The sequence below is a fragment of the Pipistrellus kuhlii genome, unplaced genomic scaffold (genome assembly GCF_014108245.1).
Source record: "Pipistrellus kuhlii isolate mPipKuh1 unplaced genomic scaffold, mPipKuh1.p scaffold_m20_p_6, whole genome shotgun sequence".
Taxonomy (NCBI): domain Eukaryota; kingdom Metazoa; phylum Chordata; class Mammalia; order Chiroptera; family Vespertilionidae; genus Pipistrellus; species Pipistrellus kuhlii.
The window spans coordinates 70056541-70083714 of NW_023425562.1; the positions used below are offsets into that span (position 1 = coordinate 70056541).

The window sequence follows — 27174 nt, forward strand, 5'->3', positions numbered from 1 at the left end:
CAGAGCAAGTCTAATCTTGCATCATTCCATCCTAAACACCAGCCAGCCCGTCTGCATGCAGCAGCAGACCCATCGGCATGTCAGGATCTCAGGAGAGAGAGTGCACAGATTGGCCCCTTGGGAATGGATGGGCTGCCAAGTGATGAGTGTGGCTGACCCAGGACACGGTCATTTGAAGGGAAAGTATGGAATGCCGTACCCATACCCACAGGGATGTGGGTAACAAGCTGCTGCCCACCACCCACCCTCCAGCCTGCACTCATGTGGTCTGGATCCCAGTCTCTGTGGTGTTTTAGGGCAGGATTCCTTTGGAGTGATCCAGGGAATGTTTGTGGGAGAAGCAGTGTTTGTGTGGCTCCTGGGTTAGCCTGGGTTCCCAGAAGCTGAGCATGGCATGAGCGCTTATGTGAAAATGATTCTGAACGTGCTCCCTGGAAAGGCTGTTAGGAGAGCGGACACCAGGACCGCGAGAGAAGGAGGGAGGGGCAAGGGCAGGATGAAGCAGAGGCTCACAGCTGGCACTTCAGTTCCTGGAGCCCTGGCTGTGGGCTGTTGGGTGTGAAAGCACCTGGAGCTGGGATCCTCGGGGAAGCGGGGAGAGGGGGGGCATGGATAGTAACCACACCAGGGCACTTTTTCCCCAATATCTAAACCTTGCTCTGTTGTCAGTTGGGACCTTTCAGGACCCCTGGCACCAACTCTTTCTGCCTTACCCCTGTGGGTGCCAGTATACCAAGCACACATTGGGGTACAGCCCACTGTCATGAAATGTGCAAATGATGAAATGGGGCCCTGGGGCACAGACAGTTGCTGCAAAGGTGTCAGCATGCATTCCATCAGGCATCTCAGGAAATGGGAGAATCTCAGTCAGCTCAATGTTAGCCTATGACGAACGTCAAATTGCAATAGACAGTGCCAGCACTTAACTAAGGCAGGGGCTCCTTTTGGGTGGAAGGAACCAGGACATTGCTCCTGCTTGGGGGAACCCCCAGACCCCATACACTTCAAGGCCGTGTTTCTCTTGCTCGTGGCTTAGTACAGGTTAACCAGGAGGACTGGCCAACTTTAGTCTTGAGTCCCCTTCTGGGCTCTAATGTGCCATGAAGTTCACACACAACCACGTGAAACCTTTCCATGGCACATTGCAATTCCACATGTTCTTTTAAATTCGGGGTGAAGTCTTTTTTTTATTGGAAAAGACAAAGATGGGGTTTTCATAGCAGGTACTTCATCTCTCCAAGCCTGGGGGGAAATGTGAACTGAGCTCTGACTAATGGGCCCAAAATTTCCCCTCGTTTATAACAGCAGATACATACATTTGCGTACTGTGGTTTAGAAGAAAGGACACTTGACTGAGAAGACCTGGCCTCAAGATCACACTTGCTTTGTGAACGAGGCCTCAGTTTCTCCTGCTGTAAAGCACAGAGATGTCAGGGTAGCCATGAGTTCATGTAAGGGAAACACATTACACTGAGTGGCCAGATTATTATGATCTCTGAATGCATAATAATCTGGCCACTCTGTATATCCTATATAATAAAAGGCTAATATGCAAATTGTCCCCTCGACCAGTTTGACCAGCAGGCAGGCCAGCCAACTGCCCATGTCTCCTCCTTCTGGCCAGGCTGGCCAGACCCCACCCATGCACAAATTCATGCACAAGTCCTCTAATATACATATGTGTGCGCGCGCACGCACACACACACACACACACACACACACACTGAGTGGCCAGATTATTATGCATTCAGAGATCATAATAATCTGGCCACTCAATGTAGTAACTACGCCTGTTTCCACTGTAGAGCTTGGCTGTTTGTTGAAGGAGAGGCACATCAAAGAGTACCCATCCCATGAGAACTCAGAATGCTCCGCTCCCTCCCACCTGCACGTCTGGCCTTTCTTTCTGCTCCTCCTGGAGTACCTCCACTCTAGCCACATATGCCCTCCCTCTTCAAGACCCCTCTCAAGGCCGACTTAACCCAGCTGCCTTTACTGCTGCTTTGGCTGAAGCTGATCCCTTTCTTCCTGACTCTGAATACCACTCCCTGTCTGATCCACATGAATAGATCTAGATTCGTTATGAAGGGAGCTCTAAAAATAGTTATCATTTCAGCTAGAGGCAAAGTGCAGCAGATTGCATCTTCCAAAAAGACCACAGCAATAACGCCAGGACCCTGTGCTCTTCCGGAACCTTGTCCTTTCCCCACCCTACATCAAGAGATAGAGTCTAGTCCCCCTTTCATGTGAGGCCGGTCCAGACTTTTGTTACTGCCCCAAGGGACAGAAGGTGATGGAAATTCTCTGCATGACTTCCAAGTGAGGTCATAAAAGGCCATGCAACTTCTTCCTGGCCCCCTGCCTTGTATCTCTGAGCCTCCAATGTGAGAAGTCTCCATGCTAAAGAGATCCCAAGAAAAGAGCACATGGAGGAATCATACGGAGGTAGAGAGGGGCTCCCAGGAGCCCCAGCACTTCCAGCACCCCATGTTTGAGCCTCATGAGCACAGGTGCCAGAAAGGCAGGGACTGAGCAAGACTTCACATTCCCAACAACTGTGTCACTGAGTAAGGACCATCTAGCTGGGCCCAGTCAACCCCCAGAAATGGGAGACATCACACAAAATATGAAAAACATTATGATAGTCTTAAACCACTATGTTTTGGATAGCTATTATGCTGCAGTTAGTATGTACAATATATAGGTGTAAGTACACGCATATACACATCTATATATAGCCTGCCTTCTACCATCCTGCACTCTGTGTGATTTGTGTGCTAAAATACAGCTTCCCCAACTAGCTTGTTAATTTCAAGAGGGCAGGGCTGTGTTGTCTATTTTCTAGTTATCCTCTGCCAGTTAGAGCAACGTGGCATCTGTTCATCTTGGAGTTAAATTGATAGGGAAACTGTGTGCCTGCCTGTATCCCTGAAAAGCTTGCTTTCATGATAGGATGTAAATGTAATCATAAAGAGATCAGAGTCTCTTTGGTCTTTGAATCTTTCTCAAAGGAACTCTGTATCCTTGGAAAGAGTCATTTACCTGAATCGCTAAGAGTAAGCCACTGGGTTTGCTTCTGTGTCTTGGATTCAGGGAAAGATAAGGCTGCTCTCCCCAGCCCTCCTACCTGTGTGCACTTGACAGCCATCTCTTGGAAGTGATTTGGCTGGACCTTGTTTCCTCAGTCCAGGACCCCCACGGGGTTTGCTGCTTTCATCTTCAGATTGAAAAACAGCGCCTTTGCCTATCTTCCCACAGTGTTACCTAGGAGATTGCAGGGTTTTATGCACATAAGTTTGACAGTCTGATCCTACTTATTTGAGCTATACCTGAAAACTTAAACATTGTAGTCTCTCAAAGAATAATAAAGCTTTTCTGTGCCTATCACCCAAAATATCACGTATCTCAAGCATTGTAAGTATCATGCTTTGAAAAAATGATTTTAATGGATCTATGAGGTGCCCTGAAATTCAATGTTTATTTGAGAAAAGATCATAGGAAGTAATGCTATGAACATCTTTTCCACCCTTTGAAAGTCTGCCAAGTCCCTTTTCCTCACACACTGCAGGAATTTGGTATCCAATGACCTGCACACCAACATCTTCAAGGACATCTTAAACTAGTCCTTGGTCTCTGAGGGTGACGAGAAGGGTCTTCATTTTATTTAACCAGCATTTTACCCAAGTGGGCCCAAGACTTTTCCTGGTTTATAGCAGTAAATACAATACATACATTTACATCTGGCCTCTGTGATTAGATGACCAAAGTTATTCCATCACAAAGTTTATGTTGCTACAATTGCCTCTGCTTTTTTTGGGGGGGTGGGGGGGTGGGGGGTGGGAGGGGGTATCAAAATAATTATGTTGGTTTCTTTAAGGATTTCTTTGAATGTGTTTTTAACCCAAGCAATGCTGCAATGAAATATAAGCACATAGACATAGCCAGCAATGTCATAAAATCCTAAATTCTAAGGGGGAATATGAGGTCATTGAGTTAATGAGAATATGATGAGAGATAGTAGAGAACAAGGTCATGGACTTGTATTGAGGGAACAAGGTCATCCTATATACTAAAGAAGTAATATGTAAATTGACCGTCACACCCTCATACAAGATAGCCACCCCCATGTGGTCACAAGCTGAATGCCACAAGATGACTAGCAGGGGAGGGCACTTATGGGTATCAGGCCAGCAGGGGAGGGTAGTTGGGGGCAACCGGGCCTGCAGGGAAGAGAGGGCAGTTGGAGGGGGGGGGGGCAGGTCAGCAGAGGAGGGCAGTTAGGGGTGACTGGGTCCATAGGGAAGGGCAGTTGGGGGTGACTAGACCAGCAGGGAAGGGCAGTTGGGGGCAACCGGGTCAGCAGGGAAGCAGTTAGGTGTCAATCAGGAGAATGGTTGGGGGGGTGATCAGGCTAGCAAGCAGAAGCAGTTAGGAGTAGGCAGGCGAGTGGTTGGGAGCCAGCAGTCCCAGATTGTGATAGGGATCGGGCCTAAACCGGCAGTTGAACATCCCCTGAGGGGTCCCAGATTTGAGAAGGTGCAGGCTGGGCTGAGGGATACGCCAGTGCATGAACTTCATGCACCAGGCCTCTAGTTGACATATAATGGGGAATATGATGGAGTTGACACAGAACCAAGTGAAACCTTTCCATCCTTTTTCATGTTGGCCTTTCCTCTTCAATTTGTTCTTTTTGTAAATCTTTATTATTGAAAGTATTAAAATGTCCCCTTTTTTCCCCATTGACCCCATCTAGCCTGTCCCACCCCAGGCCTTCACTGCCCTTTTGTATATGTCCATGAGTTATGCATACATGCATACAAGTTCTTTGGTTGATCTCTTCCCACTCCCATCCCCTAACCTATCTCTGCCTTCCCTCTGATCCTTACTCCAAACACAGATTGTGATATATATTATTTTGATTTCAGCTAATTTGAGTGCCAATCAGACTTTTCCTTCACTTTCTTTTTTTTAAAAAAAAATACTACTTTTATGTGCTTGAGGTAGTGGCCAGATTTAGTAAAAAATTTTGTTTTCAGTCTACCTTTCTTTCCTATTTCTAAAGCTTCACAAATTTGTCTGGACTTGAAAAGCATTTATTAAACACCTTCCTTTATTGCTGTGAATTTCAATTTGCCAACTTCATGAGGATTATCAAAACCTGACACTTATAGGAACACAGAAGAGAACTTCCAGATTCCAAACGAAAGCAGAACCCAGTTTCACTCCCTTGGCTGTAACTGGTTTCCCATATCATTTTGCCTCCTAATGCACTTTCTTGCCTCTAAGCTTCTGGGCATCGCCTGACAGAAACATCAGAGCTGCCACAGATGCTTCTTTGGATTGCCTTAACCTTGAAATAGATACAGTTGAGGGCTGTGGAATACTGCAGCATCTCTTCCTGTGATCTCCTGTCTTGAGTGCTCTTTCTAGCCAATCCTTGGTTTGTCCATATAAGTTCCTATAAAATTAGATGACCTCCTAGCCCTTCAATCTTACCTTGTCAGCCCATTCCAGTTACCTTAGCTTTCCCTAGCTTATTATTGACTCTTTGGCCACACAATTATTTCAGGCTGCATTAGTTTCATATAGGATTTATTCTGGCTAATAGCAAGTTGGGGGAACCTGTAGTGTTAGTTTACTGTAAATTATCTGCAGAGGTGATTACCTAGAATATATTTCAGACTTTTGACTTTCAGTCATGATAGAGTAGCTTATATTGGATTAATGTAGGAACAGTTATAGCCTGGACAAACCAAAGTAAAAGCTGTGGAAAGTGAATAAAATAAGTAAAGACTTTGGGATATATGAACCTTGAAATAAGGAAGCCACACTGTGTGAGAGCCATGCTATTAGATCTAGTAATAATTAATGTCATTTTCTAATACTTTTTTAAATCGAATTTATTTAAACAATACAACAAAATTTAATCAACAATATAGTTGCCGTTATTTTCTACTACTTGTGCCCAACGCTCAGGAAGCATTTTAATCCCTCTGTTGTAAAATTCTTGTGATTTTGATGCAAAATATTCGGTCAATGCATTTTTGAGGCATCCTTCATTATTAAATTTTTTTCCAAGAAGAAAGTTTTGCAAAGAATGAAACAAATGGTAATCGGAAGGGGCAATATCAGGAGAATATGCAGGTTGAGGGAGAACTTCCCATTCCAACTGGCGCAGTTTTTCAGCAGTGATTCTTGCAGTATGAGGTCGTGCGTTATCGTGGTGAAGAATTACGCCCTTCCGATTAATCAGCGAGGGTTCTTTTTCTCTTAAAGCTTGGGCTAACCTTTCCAGTTGGGCACTATACACTGCACTTGTAATGGTTTGGTTAGATGGTAAAAGTTCATAATGAAGAATTCCTTTAAAATTCCACCAAACACACAACATCACTTTTTTCGCATGCAAGTCAGGTTTTGGCGTGGGCTGCGGAGCCTCATTTTTGTCCAACCATTGAGGCCGCCTTTTCAAATTAACATACAGCACCCATTGTTCATCTCCAGTAACAATTTGCTCTAAAAACGGCAAACGGTTTTGACGAGAGAGGAGCGAACTGCAAATTGTGACTCTTTGATTATGGTTGTTGTCGGTCAACTCATGAGGAACCCATTTTCCAAATTTTTGGACTTTACCAAGTGCACGCAATTGATTGGAAATTGTTTTCTGTGAACAATTTAAAGTTGTCGCAAGCTCTTGTTGGGTAATTTGAGGATTTTGCACCAAAAGAGCTTGAAGAGCTTCTTGATCAAAATTGGACACACGGCCTCGACCACTCTTGTCATTTAACAAAAAATTTCCCTCGCGAAATTTCTCAAACCAACGCTGGCATTTTCTGGCTCTAACTGCATCTTGACCAAGAGCACTACAGATGTTTTTTGCAGCCTCACTTGCTTTTCTTCCTAATTGGAACTCGTAAAGCATGCAGCGCCGAATATGCTCTTCATCCGCCATCTTCTTAGCCCTAGTTTTGCAACAAAAACCAAACCAAACACAAACTTTTTCAAGCAAAACTTGTTAATTGCACTTCACACGTTCTGTAGATACCACGTGTTTGAAGGTTATGTCAATACAAGTCAACGCCAAGCAAGATTTTAAACGAATGTTTAAAAACGACATTAATTATTACTAGACCCGATAGTTGGCCTTTTCCTTGATGAACCTTCCCTGTATGTGCAGTACAGGAGATAGAGAACAGCCAGAAAACTGTGAAATTATTGGGGTGAGTCATCAGGGTAGAGTTTGGAACTCCCAAAGCAGGTGGAAATTGGGGGATATCCCAGAAAGGAAGAAGCCACAGAGGGAACCTTAAGTCTAAGTTGTTCATGCTTTGGGACCAACTTCAAGCACCCTGGGGGAAACAATAGCTGAGAGTCATAAATTGCTGGGTAGGAGCTTTAGTAGCTCCTACCAGCCCAGTGGAGAGACAGAGTTTATAGTGCAAGACCCTCAAGTTAAAGGGGCTTACTAAACAGTCCAAACTTTCCATTGAAATCCTATAATAATTCCAGACGTAAGCCTTATTTGAACAGACTTTTGTCAGAAGAAGCCAAAACCACCACTGGCGATGACCCTCCGGTAATTTAACTTCCTGCTCAAACAAAAACTCAGCACTCTTTGAAGAAAGACAGAATCCAGAATCTCCTCAGGGCATCGTCCATAAAGTCAAATATACAATCAAAAATTACTAGACACATATTAAGTAGATTCTAAATCCCCTTGCTTTGATCTGGCCTGCTCCATGCTGTGACCAGTCTTGCTCTGATAATTGTAAGAGAGCACAATGGTCTTCTTAGAATATTTTCCTTGTCATCACTTCCTATTGTTGGTCCATCATCTAATTGGAGACCAAAGCAAATTGTAGAAGCAAAAGGTGTTTAGTCAATCTCATTTAAAGCTATAATGTGCCACCATTAGAGCCTAGTAATGGGCCAAGAAAATGGAGAAAAATGGATTTAAGAATTACTTTGTATTTTAGATTAATTATATTCTTCTTTAATTTTTATTCAGATTCAGTGACAGATGTTTTCCAAGAGATGTACCCATGACATTTGAAATCTAAACGTTTGGTAAACAAACTTCATGTTCAAATCAAAAAGCTTTGAGCTTAAATTTACCCTTAATAGAGTTGCAGATGTAATTAGAAGATTCTTTGAGTGCTTTGACCCAAAACCATAGGTGAATGGTAAAAAGGGGAAATGATTTCCTCAAAGTAATATCTTCCTTTTTCCCTAAAGGAGAGACCTAAGGTCACCAAGTACTAAACTGAGGCATAAGCACAGCTTGAGTTTTATCAACTGAATTATCCAATAATTTGTTTATTTACAACTCTTCCTGCAACTAAGTGTGAGATTTTTTTTAGATATTTAATTATTTATAGACCAAATTTCAAGGTAATGTTTTCTAAATGGGTGCATCTGCTCAAATGTATTTGGTATTTGCAGGGAGTTGTATAGAAATACTTTAATCTTCCCCTTCCCCTTTTGTAATGGATTATACTCTAAAAGAGGTACTGATCAAAGAAACTATGACAAGAATTACTATAACCAGGCATAAGAATTTCAGGTATTCTTTTATTTTACGACTTTTTTCAGGAAGCTTTAGTGTAGGGAATTAGGCCCTTATTCCCACTCCAGTAACTATGACAGACATTGTTAATGGATCATGATGCTCTACCCCACTGAGCCCCATCTAATCCTCAGCCTAACAGACAGTCAGTCATTACTACTCAACCGATGAACATATGAGATGAAATCTATTTTCTAACCCTGAATTGATGACAATGGACTAACATTATGGAGAAAAAGGACAGATATTCAAAGAAGAAGCAGAAGGAAAACTTAAACTGTGCTTCTAACCAGATCCTTCTGTCATTACTTTCCCATTTCTAGACCAATACTAAAGGTTACTTCCAGCTCTGAAATTTGATGAATTGTCATTTTTTAAAATTCCTTTATTGATTAAGGTATCACACATATTTGTCCTCAACCCCCCATTCCAATCCCCCACCCCCACTCATGCCCCTACCCCCCTATTGTCCTCGACCATTGGTTAGGCTCATATGTATGCACATAAGTCCTTTGGTTGATCTCAAAAATCACTGATTTTGAACTCTTCAGTCTTTTATCATGCATGCTTCAGCTTCTATAAAATAAATTCATAAAGAGTAAACTTTTTAAATGTAGATTCCTGTAGGGAATTATTACATTCAAAACAATCTATTTCCATTGCATTTTTCCAAGGAGGAATAGGCATTCCTTCTTACCACTGAATGTCCTCTTAAGAAGCTACTTAGTGGGTTTCTGCATACATCAGCTTGCTGGTTTGAATTTCTCTGGATCAATAAGCAGACTTGAGAGCATAGCAGTGTAGCACTTGAGTCAGACTCCAGTTCATCCATCTAAACATTCTGCCTCTGAAGTTGGCACCAAGGGACATTTTGAGGACCGGAGCAGACCAAGAATGGCATAAATTTCTGAATACCATAGGGCTATTTACCATAAATATTTTATTTCCTTTAATGAAAATTCATTATTGACACAGTGATGGTATTCCTACAAAAGCAACAAATGCAAGTTGGAGGCCCTTGCCCCTGCAAATAGGCCTCTTTCTACATATTGCATGTTTGTGGGCTGAGACCACTACATTATTCGCTGTATTTTCTACAGTAGCTACTGGCATGAAGCCATGAGCAACACTGATGCCAAGGCTTTTTATTATTGATAAAGAAATATGTTTCTAGTTCGTCAAATTATATTTCAGTACCCTGCCAGGCCAAAAGTCTATGTAACTAACGATGGGGGTTCTTCAGTTGCAAAGAATATCTGTTCGCTTCCAGGAGAAAAGATTGTGGGATGATTGTGTAAAATTTTCTGCCAATATGGAAATGAGAAAAAGAGCTCTGAAGTGGAAATCACGGAACTTCTCATGGGTGTTGGATTAACTTTAGCATCAGGAAAACGGGACAGAGACAGAGACAGTCTACCAACTTGCATCAGAAATGAGGTGGCTCTGTGCTTCTGTTGGCAATACAGGATGCATCATTTCTCTGTAAGTACATGGAAGGGAGGCTAGTGAGGACTATTGCCATTATTAGGTGGAAATTCAATTGGATGTGAGTGAGTCCTTTGCTAGAAAATGTAACCCCTTGTTGAAATGGAAGGGGTACAAAAGTGCAAAATTCCTAGCTCCCCTTGTCCAAATATGAGTTTGCCAGAAATAGACTCTGAGGCAGACTCAAGTACAAGTTTATTTGGGAGATGATCCAGATAGGGGAGTCCAGAATTGAGACAGGGAAGGGAAGGCAGCCAGTCAAAGGAATGTTCTAAAGCCACTTGTCACTGTGGACAACTAGAGCTTGATCCTGCTGAGAATTGGAATCAACAGTGTAGAACACACCTCAGAGTTATCACACTCGAGTGGGTAGGGAGCTGAGTGAGGTTGAGGGCTACTTCAGATGTTGGTTGAGGACTTCTTCTGGGGAAAGAGCTGTATTAATTCTTCAGCATATCCAGCCTTCAGTATCTGGGCAGAGCACTCTTTCTCAGCTTTGCTGTGGAAGTTGTTTAGCATGAAAGGGATTGGACCCCAGGAATGTGGGCAGAGCACTGATGTCTAGGGAAACACCCCTTGTCCATATTTCTCCCTCTCCATTTACTAATTAGATACCCAATACTAGGTACTGCATATTTCATAAGTATCACAGTTAATCTGCTTAACCATGTAAACTAGTATTGTTTTTATTCTCCCATTTTGCATATTAAGACTGAAAGAGGTTAAGGAATTTCCCTGAGGCCACAGAACTCATGAGTGGTGAAGGGGGGCTACAAATGTAGGTCTTTAGGGCTTAGAATACCCTGGCTGCCTGTGGTAAGCAAATGTCACCACATTAGTATTTGGCTGATGCAACCTTTCTCAACACATTTGATTGGTAATATCTATTTGTTTGGTAGTATTTTTTTAAATCCTCACTTGAGGATATTTTCTCACTGATTTTCAGAGAAAGTGGAAGAAAGAAGGAAAGACAGAGAGAAATATCAATGTGAGAGAAACAGATCGATTAGTTGCCTCCTGCATGTGCCCTGACCAGGACCCGGGCCTGGGAGGAGCCTGCAACTGAGCTATATTCCCATGACCCAAATTGGAACCCGGGACCCTTCAGTCCACAGGCCAATGTTCTATCTACTAAGCCAAACCAGCTAAGACTTTGATTGATAGTTTGATGAACCCTGTCATGAAACTCTTGGTTATCATGACCTATGGTTCCATCTTCCTTCACAGAGATACTGCTCATGATCTTGTTTCCATGTACACATCAATCCATTTGAATCCAGAACTTCATTTCTGGCTTTTGAAGGGAAAAACTGTGCCCTGTAAAAGGTGGGGGAGGAGGGAGTCAGTTTGCCCTTTCTAATACAGAAATGAACATGCTAGACATGTAAACCCAGTTATGATCTCAACTTCTCCCCTAACATCTGTGTGAACTTAGATTGATTTACTTATCTGTAAATTAGGGATAATGTTCCATGTTATGGAGAAGCAATGAAAAAGCAACAAATATATACAGTATATATTTACAATACTTGATAAAGATGAGTTTTAGGCTTAAAATCAGAATACTTAAATTATTGGGATGATCTCAAAGAGGGTTGAGACTTCCCTTTCCTCCTGCCTAACCTTTCATCCACTAACTTGTAACTCCTTAGTGATCAGGACTATGTATCTTTGTTCTTTCTGGAACTAGGGCTAAGTATGGTATCCAGCACATGGTAAGAGCTGAACATATGTGCTTTTTTTTTTTTTTTTTTTTTTTTTTTTTTTTGCATGTGATGGATCTGTTAATACGTTTTCTAGTATTAAAACACAGTCCTTATAATGAGACAACCTCCCAGCAGGCAGCAGTTCCTCAGGGCACCCTGCACCCTCCCACTGCCAGACAGTCTCCCTCTTGCATTCCTATGGCTTGCTGAACCTCACTGAGCCTTAGAGGAGGGCACTGAATTGTCTCTGAAATTTTCCAGAGACTAAATATTTAAAAAATTAAGTTGTGCCTACTAGTATATCAACTTTCACACAGATTCTTTTGTGGATGATTTTGTTCAGGGTCTTCAGTCATGACAGATGCATACATCTGATCAACAAACACTCATTAAGTGACGGTTCCAGGCACTGAGGACACAGAGGGGATTACATTTTCTCCAACCCTAACCCCTGGTCTAATGGAGAAGACAGAAGAAACCGAAATTGCTGGAGGCAAGGCCTCATGTACAAAATGCTGCTGCAGTGCCAAGGACTACATCAGTTGTTGCATTGCTCAGGGTGGGCTTGGATATGCTGGGTAACAAATAGCCCCCGAATCACAGTGGCAAGAAAAAGAATAAAAATGTTCAATTTTACGTATGCTACATGTACAAAATGTAGTACGTATTAAGGGTGTGGGCTTCTGATATCAGTCACTCAGGGATCCAGGCGGATGGGAGATTCACCCCAACATATGTTTCTATGAATGCTTAGACAAGAAAATGCAAGCCTGTCCAGAAATAGAACATGTTGTTTTATTCACATTCTATTAATCGAAGCAAGTTGTGGGGCCCCACCTAGCCTTGAAGGACACCCAAAGGCATACTCCTTCCAGGTCTCTGGAATAAGGAGAATGGAATATTTGTGAACTGGCTGAATGGCCACCCAAGTTGGAATCTAGTTGTTGGGGAGATGACTGAAGTGTCATTTCTCAGCCAATAGTTCTGTGTTTATACAAAAGCATTTCCTGGGAGAAAGAACCACTGAGTACATTCACACTTGTGTTCACTTTCTCTTTCATGGACCCTGGCCTGGTGGGCACAGGCCATAAGGAGAGAAATGGCACAGCTCCTGTCCTCGGGGAACTGTCGGTCCAGTTGAGTCAAAGGTACAATAGACAGCAAATGGCTGCAGTTTGGTTTGAATATCATGTGTGAAGTGCTCACGCAGTACAGGAGGGCCACAATGAGGTGAGGACGGCTCTGTGGGAGGCTAGTCCTACACCTGCTGGCAAGGTTTCCCCAATGTTCATGTGAGGGGCAGAAGGAGCAACAGGCTTTATGAGGGAGCACAGGACAGATGAATGCAGAACTGTGAAGTCACCCCATCACTGTAGGGGACGAGCTGGGCAGGGTCAGGACTCCAAATTCTTGAGGCAATTCCCAAGAGGCAGTCAATCAAATTCACTAGATATTTTGGTATAAAAGCCCCCTGGAATGAGACAACACACTGAGATTGCCTGGCTCATATTCCTTCTGCTCAGATGTGCTAAGGAGCTAGGTGTTAGCGGGTGTTGATCTTCATCTTGGCTGCTTCATTTGATCAATAGGCAATTAGTATGTCCAAAGATGCCGTGAATGTCCCTGCAGCAGGTGTGTGGTTTGTGTTTTGTTTTTGGGTTGTTGTTTTTTTTCCAAAGAAAGCACAAAACACATTTCATCTCCAGCAAACCTCCATTTAGATTCATCAAACCCAGGCCTCAGGAAAGCAGCCAGGAGAGAGGAGCAGGCCTCTGATTGCTGTTGCCTTGGCAAGGGAAATCTGCTGGGTTTGGGTGCAGTGGTTTCTATGGGAACAGCACTGCTTGACTTCGCTGGCCTCCTGGGGCTGGTGAGATGTACATAAAGGAAAACTGAGAGGGAGAAAAAAAAGAGTTCTGGCTGAAGTTGCTCAATGGTTGAAACATCAGCACCCCATCAGCTTGTGAGAGGCACTAGAAGCCCCACCTTGTTTTAAAGATGAGGAAACTGAGTCCAGAAAGTGCTGGGCAGAGTCCTCCGGTCCAGTGAGCTACCTTGCCTCCTCCATATGCTCTTGTATTGCACAGCTGCAGTTCTTCTGAAAACACCATCTCCCAGATGTGTTGGTGGCTTGAGTCAGAGTCGGCCAGGTGGGGAGTTTACTTGGTCCTGGGGAAGCAGCTCAATGCTCTCTCTGGTAGCTCTGTTCTTGAACTGTTGGGCAACCTGGGCAAGGCTGACATTCTCTGCCCCGGTCAGTGCCCAGGGTCAGTTCCCTTCAGCGTTTTTCATCTCACAGAAATTTAGTAAAGGTGTCTGCTGTGTGCACTAACTGTTCTCTGTGTTCCTGGGAGTAGTAAGGAGGAGCCTCGGGCCATTTGTCAGATGGCCAGTAGGCAAACTGAAGCTAAGAGAGGAAAATACACGCCACCAAAGGCCAGCCATGGGAGTGCTAGCATCGAGTCCCACATCTCCAGATGCCCAATTGAGCCTTTCCTTGGCCCCAGGCTGACCGCTTCCTTAGGAAGGTTAAATACAATCATTCCAGCTGCTTTAGAACCACAGCAAAGCAGCACTTCATGAAATAGTGGCATGTGTATTGATAGGCTGTGTGGATAGTGCCTAAGCAGGGGCTGATGAGGTCAGTACTAAGCATTAGGGGCCTCCCCAAATGAAGCTACTGCCCAGCAGGTCTCCACTGAGGGCTCTTACATGCTCTGTGATCTGGATGACGTGGTAATGTCCTTTGCAAATGAGTCACCATGCTGGGTTCTGTGGATCAGTCGTTAATATAACAACACATTACCATGTCGCTAACTAGGGTGTAAATCTTAATATCCAGGCCCTGCCATGCTGGGTTCAGAATGCAAGTCCCAACAGCAGTTTATCCAGACCTTTAAGCTTGGCTCAGGGCCTACCTTCTGCCACCTCTACCCCACGCTCACTGCCATGTGCTGATGCCAGTCATACATGAGCAAGTATGGTCTCTTGTTCCTACTTGTAAAGACACCCGGCACTTCTTCTCTCCCAGTTCCTACACAAGGGAGGCTTGGAAGATGACAGGGGTGGGGGACACCGGCTGTAGTGGACACTGGGCATTGCCACATCATACACGTGGATGGTTTCCTGAGGTACCTGTGACTCTGTCCAGGCCCTTTTCCGGTCCCAGGAACTAGACTTGGCCATTGCAAGGCTGTATGGTAGTTCACGTATTTTCTCACTAACACTTTAAATGGTGACATGAAGACCACCCTGATGGTGAAGTGCTGAATGAATAGAGTAGTATGCATAATGGGTCATGAAAATATCTTGGGGCAGAGTCTCAGGTGCTTTAACACAACTGTAATTTGTTGCCTACTTCTAATCTGCAGGAAACACCAATTCCCATTTTGAGGTCTGTGAATAGAAAGATATCATTTTTTCTCTTCCAAGTTCACGGACCCCCTATTACCATGAGGACTGGCAGACTGCCCTGACCCCCAGCACAGAAAATGCTGTCATCTGTACTGAGCTGGTTTTCTCTCTCTGTTCTTCAGCCCTGCATGAGTTCCCCAGTGACATCTTCACCAACGAGGACCGGAGACAGGGAGCAGTGGTTCTCCATGTGCTCTGTGTAAGTACCTTCTCGTCGCTTTTCTGGAGGGTCCTCGGAGAGGCCTGGCTGGGGGGTGGGCAGTGGTGGCTGCACCAGCATCCTCCCTCCCTCCTGTGGGAGCCTTGTGGGGGCAATTTCTCAGTGTACCCTCTTTAAAAGGCCATGGGTTCATAAGCTGACAGGCACCTGTATATATTCTGTTCTTGATATCTCACCCAAAGCATGGACTCCAAGGTCAAACAGACCTGCTCCACACTACTTAATTTTGCTCTCGCTCTCTGCTCAGATGTCTCCCCTTTGGGCAATCCTTTCCTAACCAGCCTTTATATTGTTATACTAGAGGCCCAGTGCATAGATTTGTGCACTGGTGGGGTCCCTCAGCCTGGCCTGCAGACATCCCCCAATGGGTCCCAGATTGTAAGAGAGTGCAGGCAGGCTAAGGATTCCACTGGTGCATGATCTGGGCCAGGGAGGTACCATGGGAGGTTGGCCGGCCGAAGAGGGTCTGCTGGAGGTCTCCAGAGCTTGTCCGACACGTCTCACCCAGTCCCCATCTGCAGGACCCCAGTAGCAAGATAATCTATTGGTCAGATCTTCTGCCGCGCCCCCTCTCCCCCCCCGGTGGTCAGTGTACATTATAGCTACCAATTGAATGGTTGCTTAGGCTTTTATATAGATAGATGATCATTTACTTATTGTCAACTTCACTTACATGTAAGCCTCAGGAGAACTGAAACTTGGTTTTGTATTTGGCTTAATTTCCCTACCTGTTTCTGGCATGTGGCAAGGGCAGAGTATTTGTTAAGTCCGTGTCTTAAGTGTAATGGCAATGGATACAGTGGCTGTCATGTAGTAGGTGATCACTAAAGTTTTTTCTGACTCTGAACACCCACCAGTGCCCTAGCATGTCCTCTGCAAACACAGTGGATTGGAGGTCTGTGATTTCCCTCAAACCCACTGGGAGAGTTTGGAGAGGGGGTGTGTGGAGATATGTCAAGGAGTGGCAGAGAAGCTGGATGACCAGGCCAGGTTCTGAACAAGGTGCGGCACTGTGCGCTTTCATCTCCAGGGCACCCACCCTCCCCCAGCATGCTAACATCTGAATATTTATTGCGGTGAACAAAATTATCCAAATCCTGTGACATACCCAATAACCACTTTACGTTGCTTCTGGGTTCTGTGGATCAGTTGTTAAGAAAGGACCCAGAGGGAATGCTGTACACAGAGTCTGGGCCTGGGTGGGTCAATGTGGATGGCGGTGGTGACATGCACAACTGGGGCTGCAGCCACTGCTGTTGGAGGCTCCCCACCCCCCACCAACCCCAAAAGGGCTGTCCACACTCATGTCTTGGCTTTAGGCTGAGCACTGTATAGGCTGGAACTATTGACCAGAGCACCTCCCTGTGGCCACTCCAGCGTGGCTTCATGGAGGGCTCCGAGAGGGGAGCATACAGTGAACACGGAACCTCACGGCCTGTAATGCCCAAGCCCCTAAGTCACGGGCATCTATGACTCAAGGGGAGGGGACAGAGACCTCATTGGACTCTGGAGTCTGACCAATCACAGACTTGGAGTCGCTCTGCTGTTCTCACTTTGCATGTGGCTTCTGACAAGATATCTAACCTCTCTAGGCCCCTAGGCTGCCTGAAGCCTGACCCCTTCACGCTGAAAGCCATCAGTTCTTCGGGTCTTTCCTCACTTACCTCAACCCTCCAGAACCACCTCCGCTGGGAAAAAAGGCATGAGGAGTCCCTTTTAAGCAAAGACAATCTCTAAAAATACCAGGTGATGAAGTTGGCGCTCTGCAGGCCCCCTGCCCACTAGGAGAGCCCGTACACAGAGCGACTAATACGGATGGCAGCTGCCGCCCTCGGCACCAGCGAGGCTCCCTGTCGAAAGGCTGAGGAGACCCAGGCACTGAACTGGTCCAGAATTCCCTGGGAGCCATCAGCTCCCTGTGCCCCGACATCTGAGCAATGAGGTTGCTACTCGGGGCACAAACAGTGCGAGCTCCCTCCTCCAGGGCCACGTTGCCGCCTGCAGTTGGCAGGGCCCTTCCTCCCAACACCCCGCTCACCCTCCGATGCCAGCCCAAGGTGGAGGAGAGTGCGTTTGCCCTGCTCTTCACGACTCAAGGATGCCTGTAGCCTCTTCTGTCTGTGACTGCGCATCCCCAGGGTGGCATGAAGGCAAGTGTACAAAAGCCCTAACCCTAACACTCTCCTAGTCCCTAGAGAGTGGGCAGAAACCTGCAGCTTAGCACTTTGTCATCATTGGTATCTAATACTGCTCATAGCCCCTGCCCTGGGCCCTGCACTGAAGAAACCCCAGGGCAAGGACTCTAGGGGCCAAGGGAAGCAGCCACCCCTGTGAGACCATGCTCCAGGCACTGGAGCTTCAGAATTCTCCACCTAAACAGCAGGGCCTGCTGCCACGGCCTGGGTGGGCCTCCTCCCGGATCCGCCTCTGAGAGGGAAGAGACCAGGTGGAGAAGCTTGAATTTGCTGCCAGGGGCATCCACATGCATGCCCGTGGTGCAGGGAGGCATCGGGCTCAGACCAGGAGGAGAGCACCTCTTCTCTATGGCAGGGGCACAAGTTAGGGAGGGCCTGCCCACCCTCCCCAAGGTCAAGGACCAAATCTTGCCTATGCTTTCCACAAGAGCATTAAGTTCCCCCAATAGGACATGAGCCTCACCAGGAAGCCCCTTTGTATAGTGCCCGGTGCCTTGAACAACAAACGCTGCCCAGTTTAGTGCAGGGCTCAGTGATGCTTTTCACCCCCTTCATCCACCACCGTGCCCACCGCATTCGGCGTGCTTAGGAGTCGTTACATGCACATATGAGACTAGATGTGAGAAGACACGCTGCCAGGACTAACCTGTAGGCACAGTGCATAATGAGACAGAGTGGGAGCTGAAAACAGATTCCCTGCCCTCAGCCATCAAGGGGCCTTTTGAGCCCCTGCAATGAGGGAGCGCTGGGCTGGCCCCTTTTAGAGGCCCAAGGGGCAGCCTCGCCCACAGGAACCCACTGCCCCGGGGGAGGCCTACTAATGGACACTCCATCCATGCATCATCTGTTCCGTGTGATGTGAGAATGCAGAGAAGGCAACTCCTGTGTTGGGAGGCAATTGCATTGAACTTGAAGACTGGGTAGGTATTTTCCAACAATGACAGGAGCAAAGTGGTTCCAGGTAGGAGCAGGACACCTGTGATGAAGGATATAGAGACTGGAGAGTCCCTGGTGCCTGGAGTGAGCAGGAACCGAGGACCTGGAGGGAGGTGGAGAGGTTTGGGGGAGGGTGGGCCTCACCTGGAAGCACCACAAGGTGGCTCAGTTGCTGAGTTAGAAGTGGCAGGAAACAGATTCAGGATCTCACCATCCCTCCTTGCTCAGGAAGCAGGGTTAGCCATAGTCGGAGAGGACCAGAGTGGTCAGCCCTCCATCAGGTGAGGAAGACCCAGGTCGGCCGCGGAGAGAGGCTCAGGGCCCTTTGGGCAGGGCTGCCTGAGGAAGACCCCAGATCTGGGAGGGACATTCGAAGGGGTGAGGGGACTGAGCATCCTCCAGCTGCCTCTAGGCCCCTGATGAGCTATGTCTGCCTCCTCCAGGGAAGGGAGGGTCTCAGAGGTGTATTCTGTCACCCTGGGCTGGCCCAGAGAGGGCCCCTGGCTGTTTTTCATGGGATTAACTATCGTCCTTGCTGCTCTCAAGCAGAGCAGAGTCCTTTCAAATCACTCTGAAACCTGAGTGTTGGTATCCACACTCATCCTTCCCCTTTCACCTGGGCCCCATGAGTGGGCTGGGCCTTCATGGCCCCATAAAGCCGTGGCTTTCAACCTCAGGTGTGCACTGGTCTTTGGATCCCCCAGAACAATCTTAAATATCCAAGCCTGCTTCTCTTTTTTCTCCTTTTTTTCCATCAAAATACTAACTTCTTTTGTGTATGATTTGTAGAAATCAGCCATTTCTGGTTAAACTTTTCAAACACTGTAGATTTAATGTTTCCTTAAATCTTTCTGATTTTATCAATTTCAGAACCCCTAAATCATGGGATTACAGTAAAGAAAGGTTTCTATTCCTTCTGACTATTCTTTATACATGGGCTCCTGACTAGAGTGGGTAATTCTTTATCTGTATAACTGTCAACAATGAATAACCCCAAGGAAACACAATACTCTTCGGACTTGCTTTATAGCCGATCTGTTATAATGTTGAGACACTAAATGCAGTGTTTCCTGTTTCTTAGGAAATTCGCACCCCGTAAACTAGGGGAGCTGACCCCAAACAGAAGAAGCCTGTGGATAATTTTCTAGGGCCATAGTTTGTTTGTGATTTATGAGCATCTTGTGAAATTTCGGCTAATTATCCAGTATGTCCTTAGCCGAATCGTTGAGATTAAAAGACAAGCTATACATTTTCTCTTCCAGTAAAAGCAGCTTTCAGTAATCAGTGTTTGAAATTCTTCCTCAAAATGGGTCTGTTTTTAATAAGTCAACCTCCACAGCAGAAATAAATACCTTTTATTTGGGAAAGGATCCTTCCTAGGCATCAAACCTTCTTTTCAGGTGTTTAATGTAACTCCTTTCTTTCGGGGGGAGGATGTTTCTGTGTGAGTGTGTGTGAGGTGGTACAGAGTGAATGTGTAGCCCTTCTGAAGGCAATGCCCTGCTAAGTGAGTCTGTTTGGAAGAAGGGTCTGGCCACTGATTCAGCAACTCAGACCCATCCATGAACCAACCCAGAAAGGAAATATCAACCAAAAAATTCCCAGTTTCTGTCCTCATATTCTAAAACCTAGACACTCTCTGAGGAGCCCAGGCAACTCAGGCATTGACACTGTGTGCATAGAAGGCTCTTCTTCCTCCGGGGAGCAGTCAGGGCAGCCACTCTTGGGCCCCATCAGGCTTCCTGGGGCAGCAAAAGGGATGTGTGGGCCATAGGGAGATGCCTGGCCATCTATCTGAGGCCTGCTCTGTCCAGCAGTGGAAACTGCCTTGTCCACAACTCCATCTTCATGGAATCTGGAGTACAGTGCCCACTTTAGGGGCTCGCATGTACTCAAACGAGGTGGGCTCCACACAGGGTATGCCATTTGGGCAGCTCAGGCAGGATTCTTGGGCTGGGCCATCCGTCAAGCCAGGGCTCCCGCATGTGGAAGTTCTCCAGGGATGGCAATAGGACCATAGCTGCTGATCCCTGTAGGTGATGTCTGGGGCTGGACCCCCAAGGTTGGTGTTCTCCCCAAAACCTCCAGCTCCTGTCTACATTTCTCTTCTCCTCCTCCTCCAACCCAGTTTTTAATCTGGTCAGGAAATTGGGGAAATTCCCTGTGAGCCTGTATCCAATTCTCTCTTATTCCCAGATCAGCGTTTTAGAGTCAAGAATTTGCTAATTCCTGTTTCATGATTCCACTAAGACCTCCTTGCTCCCCAAAGCCACAGTGGAAACCAGTCAGCATTGGAGGAAGGCCCTTGAGTAGAGGTGGTGAAGTGTGATTGGGATGTGAGGGGGAGGAAGGAGGTTATTCAGATATCACCCTCCCCATGGGATTGTGGGTGTTCAAAGTCCATTCCCCATTTCCTCTCTGTGGTGGTATTCCCAGCCAAGCACACTGCCTAGATGGCCTAGATGGCCCTAACCGTGCCCCCCCTCCCCCCTGCCCACACAATCTCCACACAACCTGTGCCCCATGCAGGCCCTGACACTGCCTGCTCTGCTTGCTCGCTGCCACCTGTACTGTTCACTATTTCTTAGTTCACAGCCCCAGAAGTGTCTAAGGGGCCCAGCTCATAGGTGTCCTGCCTGACATGCTTCTCCAGCCGGCCTTTGGGTTGACTTCCCTGGGTCAGATCCTAATCAGTCCTTGTGATGGAAGGACAGGTTTCCTTCAGAAGGTGCAGGGATGGCCCACTCCTGATGGGGAGTCGGGCTCTGCCACCCCAACCCCAAAACTAACCCCTCTACCCTGCGCGAGAATGAACACTGGTTTGGATGTGTTCTTGGAGAAGGGAGTTGATCTGGGGAGAGCCCACGTCCCAAGTGGGAAAGGCTGCCTTACTCCTCTGAGCTTCCAGTTCCCCTTTCGTCCTAGGGGAAAAGGCTATCTGGAAGGGCCTGGCCAAGGAATCCATTTCCTTGGGGCCTGAGCCTCCCTCAGTTATCTCTGCTGTTTAATTCTAATATCTGGAGGAATGGTTGTTCTGGGCAGGCTCCCTTCCCTGGGGTCCAGATTGCTTTTGTTAAGAGCCAGAGAATAAACTACTTAATGCAATAGCTGGTTCTTAGGGGCAGAAGGGCCAGGGTGCAAACAGGAGGTGGAGGAGGCTCCTTCCAGCTCCACCCAACCCCCTCCTTATCCCTGGGAGAGGCAGCTTTGCATATCAAAGCTCTCCGGCCACCTCAGCCCCAGGGGTTATGTTTGTCTCTCCAGGGTCTCTCCTTGGGCTTTCTGGGCTCTGAGACTCTACTTCTGTGGCCCAGCACTAATGGAACTTTCTGTGCTGATGAAAATGTTCTCTCTCTGCACTCCCCAATGTGGTAGCTGCTGGCCACCTGTGGCCACTGAACGTTTAAAATATGATTAATGTGACTGAGGAACTGATTTTTAATTTTATTTTATGTAATATAAATTTAATTAGCCACCTGTGCCCTAGAAGGCACCGAGGTGAGTTCTAATTTTGCCCCATTTCTCCCCCCCCCCCCCCCCCCGCGCCCCTTTGATTATGTTGTTAACTTGAAATCAAGAAGAGATGGCCAGAGAAAAGGTCACTAGCAAAGGATGCAGGGAAGGCACCTTGGGACCCTGTGAGAAGAAAGAACACCTAGGAGTAAGAAAATGTGTATGTCCCTAAAAAACTCCCATGATATGGAGAGAGTTACAGAACTGCTCCTGACCTCAATTTCCATTTCTGTAAAGTGGGAGCACATAGTAGGTGCTCAGTACATGCTGGATTTTTTATTTTATTTTTTGTCTTCATCTTTACCCCCCCTCTACCCCCCACACACACCCCTGCACAGGCAGCTTTTTTTCTGACACGGGATCAGAGCCATATTCATTCAGTGACAGCAGGTCCTGTGAGCTACAGGACAAGGGTCTCAAGGCCTCTTCGTAGCTGGAATTTCGGTCACAGCCAGGGTTCTGGGCGAGGGGCTGCTGCAAGCATTTGGAGTTTTAAGGAGACCTACATGATCTGGTCAGCAAGGTTTCAGCAACAACTCACTTGCTGGGCAGACGTGTTTAGTGTTTAGTTAAGGGATTTCACCCTAGAAGAGAAAAATGATTAGAAGAGCTGGTGGAATTCGCTGTTTACTCTTGGAAAAGTGCTGAGCATATCCTTAATTTGTCAGTGTCAACACACAACTAAAAGCAGTGTGCAGAGAAGATTAACACAGAGAGAGTAAATTGTTCTATTTTGATAGATCTAAGTTACTCCCGCCCCTCTTTGCTCCCAAGACTTCTTTCCGAAGACCCTGGCCTGGCCATGAGGCCCATACGCTGCACCCAGGCTTGCTGTGGATGGACTTCCCAGGACCCCTGAGCTGGAGATAAAATGTGATCCCTTAGAGCAGTGGTCAGCAAACTGGCTCATGAGCCACATGCAGCTCTTTGGCCCCTTGAGTGTGGCTCTTCCACAAAATAGCACGTGTGGGCCATTGAAACTTCATGGCCCATGCGCAGAAGTCAGTTTTCGGCTTTCAAAAGAAATTTCAATTGCTGTACTATTGATATTTGGCTCTGTTGACTAATGGGTTTGCTGACCACTGCCTTACATCAAGCATGTCAAACTCAAAGGCTAACACAGGCTAAATAAGGTTGAAGTTTATGTGGGCTGCCAAAAAAAAAGAAAAGAAAAAAAGCACACAAAAGCTTCAGTTTTCATATAAATGTAGGTTTATTTCCATAAGGACATGCTGAATACAAAGGGCTGAAATAAATGAGTAATCATTACCATAAAATAATAGAACATTTTAATAAAAATTAATATTTTTTCTTGATCATTAACCTACCAGACACTGCATAACTGCATAAATTAATAAGCATAATGCAAATAAACCTGTTTTTCTTGTTTTTCAAAAGCTAAATACTATGTTTCCCCAAAAATAAGACATCCTCCAAAAATAAGACCTACTTACAGGTTTCCTTCTGAGTGAAATATAAGGCATTCCCCCAAAAATAAGGCCCCCCCTAGGCTAAACATGAGAGATTTGGTCCACTGATTCTGAAAGAAATGGAGTCACAAGAAATTCACCAGGAAATTCAGGAATTGGATTGTTATGATGATGTTCCAGAAGATGATGACATGATTGTCATTGAATAAATGAGTAAATTCTTGATACTGTAGGATTCACAGTTTGTCTGGTTTGTGTTGACAACTACTGTACTACCGTACCATATACAGGTAATAAATTTCCTTTATTTTCATTTAACAATAAATGTGTACCATATTCTTCTTCATGGAAAAATAAGACATCCCCTGAAAATAAGACCTAGCACATCTTTGGGAGCAAAAATGAATATAAGACACTGTCTTATTTTCGGGGAAACAGGGTACTTCCTTTTGCACACACCAAACAAATCAGTATAAGACTAATGACGTGGCAGTCGGCTGCTAAAATATTCACTGCTAGTATTAGTGGAGAGAAATAGTGTGCCTGCCTGTAAGGTGTGTAAGGGAAATGAATGTGACGCGATTATAGTAATCAATCATTAACAAACATTGTAGTTCGTTGTTAATAACTAGAGGTCTGGTGCACAAAATTTGTGCACAGGTAGGGACCCTAGGGTTGGCTGGCGATGAGGGCTGATCAGACCTTCCTGCTGCTGGCTGGGGCCTCCCTTCATTCTGTGCCATCCCCTGGTGGTCAGCACATGTCATAGCACATGATCGAACTCCCGGTCTCCCAGTCAAACAATTTGCATATTAGGCATATATATATATATATATATATATTATGTATAACAGGGTATGGGCATGGTAAAAATTAAGTTACAAAATTTTTATTAAAACATTTCTTATACTGTTATATTGGGGAGGCTGCAAAAATATTCCTTGTGGACCACATGTGGCCTTCAGGCCATGGGTTTGACATGCTTGCCTTAGAGCCTGCACTGGAATAAGACCCATCTGAGTTCTAGCCTTGGCTTTTCTACTTATTAGCTACATAGCCACAGGCAAATTGCTTGGCCTTACTGAGCTTGTTTCCTCACATGTCCCTGAAGGAGATACATACCCACTGCATCTGGTTGCACCCACTTCATCAGGTTGCTTTGAGGAATACAGGTGTTCCAAGCTCTTGGCAAGGTGTCTGGCACTGCATGGATTACATCCCACCTGAACCCCTTAGTTCTTGCAACTTGTATGTGCCTGCCTGAATTCTGCCTGACTCCCAATATCCAGCCCCTGTTACTTGACTTCTTCTGGTACCCAGAATGCAGAACAGCCCAGAAATAGCCCTCAGAGAGGGGGTGGGAGATAAATATATTGTTTCCCTGGTGCCTCAGTTGGGCTAAATGAAACACGTTTTCCACCCTATCTCCCAGAGTTGCGTGAGCAGGGTAAATTGTAGGTTCCAACCCAGGAGCTTGTTTGAAAGCATCTTGATTAGCTGTCTGATCTTCTCCAAATCATTTCCCTGCTTTCTCCTGCTGCTTTCTGGGGTCTCCCTGCCCAGTGAAAGGACTTGCACTGGAATCCTGGTATCCAGTTCTCTCCTGAGGCACCAAATTATTATTATGCCCATTTGGTCCCTACACCTATTATTATGCCCATTTGGTCCCTCTTTAGAACCCATGAGGCTAAGGAGATGCAAGATTCTGAGTCTTGCATTCCTTCTAGACATCCCCAGACCGAGGTGTGACTGAGTTCACCTACGGTCTCTGTGGCTCATGTCTTGACCCCAATGCCATACGGAAGGAAGCCAGGGGAGTGGACTTTGGAGAAGACAGTTTCCAAATATGATCTAATGAGGAGCCCCAGATGGTGATGGGAGAGAGCATGCGCATTGTTTAGATAGTAAACGTATTCTCTTGGAGACCAGCCAGCTGCAGGGTGCTGTGTGTCCCCCTCCATCTTATTTATCTAATTTATTTCTTGGTCCGCCCATCCCTACTCGATGTACTTTTATATAAATTCATTTTGTTTATAGAAGATAAACTTTGTGTTCCTCTGAGATGACATTGCCAACAGTCACAGTGTGTATACAATAGCTATGAATGGACTACTTATACTTTTGTAGCATTTTCTCTCTGGAAAGTATACATTTAAACGCTAAGTAAACAATGAGGTAATGCCATTTGGATTCATCACATGCCCTAGCTTAAAGAACTAGTCTTTAGCAAATATTCAAAAAAATCAATCTGGATAAAATAGTCAATTAAATGCTCTCATTTATCAGAAAACACTCCATGCATTTTAAATGTTGGTGCTCACTGGTTTTGCTCAACAGTTTCCTGATGATTCTGTTTTATGGAGAACCTTATGCAAGACCCGCTATTTATCATGCCTCCAGATGACAGAATAAATGCTATCCTGAGGGAACTTTGTATCCCCTCTATTTATCATCCCTCCTACCTGGTATAGGAGTTCTAAATTAAAAAAAAAAAAAAAAAAAAAAAAAAAAAAAAAAAAAAAAACCCTGACCTTAAAGCCCAGAAGCTTCTGTACCCAGGGATACAGATCTCAGCCTGTTCCACAGTCTAAGGAGTCATTTCCTCCCTGCAGATCTACGCCGGAAGAACTCCTGTGGCCGAGACAGGTGTCTTAGTCCGGGCTCCCCCAGAAGCTGACCTGAAACAGGGAGTCCAGGGCAGGTGCTTCCTTTAGGGGATGGTCCCAGGAAGCACTCTGCAGAGGGCGGAAGGTGGGGAAAGGCAGCCCATCAGGGCTGTGTGATATAAGGCCAGTGACCCAGAGGGCAGGGCTACTGAGCTTATGCTCCCACCTCCTGGGATGGCACATAGTAGAGAACATGACCTTCCACTGAGGAGCCCAGTGGAGGTGCAGGAGCCTGCAGTGTGTAGCCCCCACCTCCTGTCAGTGCTGGCAGAAGGCTGCTTCCATGGAGGCAAGCTGCTCCAAAGCCCTTCAGACCACAGATGGAAGTTGTCCAATTGTCATGCCTGGAGCATGAGTGCCAGGGACGAGGGTGGGCACTGCCAGTGTCTGCCTGACACATACCAGCTGGGCTGCCCCAAAGAGGAGCAGACTTGCACCTGTACCCACACCTGAGATAATTCTGAAGATCCTGGCTGGGGACTTCCCCTGCGTCTTCTCCCAGTTCCCCCTTCCACACACAGGCGTGGTGTCTATGCTTGAGGTTCAGATGTCACCAGTGTCCCCTGGGGTGGAGAGCAGAAAAAGATGGCATCCCTCATCCAGTGAACTTTGGGGAGTCTGCAGCTGCCCAGCTCCCAGAACTGTGCATACGCCCTCCCCCTCCCCCACCCCTCATCCCTTCTCCGCCTACTTTGCTTCCTATCCAGTCCTTCACATTTCCTTTCTGACCCAGTGAGGTGAGAAGAGCAAAGGTCTTGTCTTTTCCCAACACCTTTGTCTTCTTCAATGTGTTCCCTTCCATGCTGCATCCGACTTTGGACTTGACAAGTTCTATTAGTTCTGCCATTTCTCAAGATTAGGGTGAAGGTCAAGGGTGCAAGCCCTGACTGCCACCTACTGCCTGGGTGGCCTTTAATACTCTGGGCCTCTGTTCTCCCACCTGGGTATGGGTATGAGGCTAACCTACCTCATGGAAACTTTATTGTGGGGTATAATAAAGCATGTACTATCTCAGTCCAGTACCTAGAAAATTATAGGTACCAGAC

At 46.0% G+C, this 27174-nt stretch overlaps 1 protein-coding gene across 4 annotated transcripts in view; it reads left to right on the forward strand.

Moving 5' to 3' along the window:
- The window catches only part of SLC24A3 (solute carrier family 24 member 3), a 466656-nt gene that overhangs the window by 264283 nt on the left and 175199 nt on the right, over positions 1-27174 (forward strand). Inside the window, exon 3 of one of the 4 annotated variants that reach the window (XM_045574624.1) lies at positions 15291-15367. The exons of the other annotated variants lie outside the window; for them this stretch is intronic. Within the exon in view, the coding sequence (XP_045430580.1) occupies positions 15291-15367 (77 nt within the window). The remainder of the gene's footprint in view (positions 1-15290; positions 15368-27174) is intronic. 4 annotated transcript variants of the gene reach the window in all.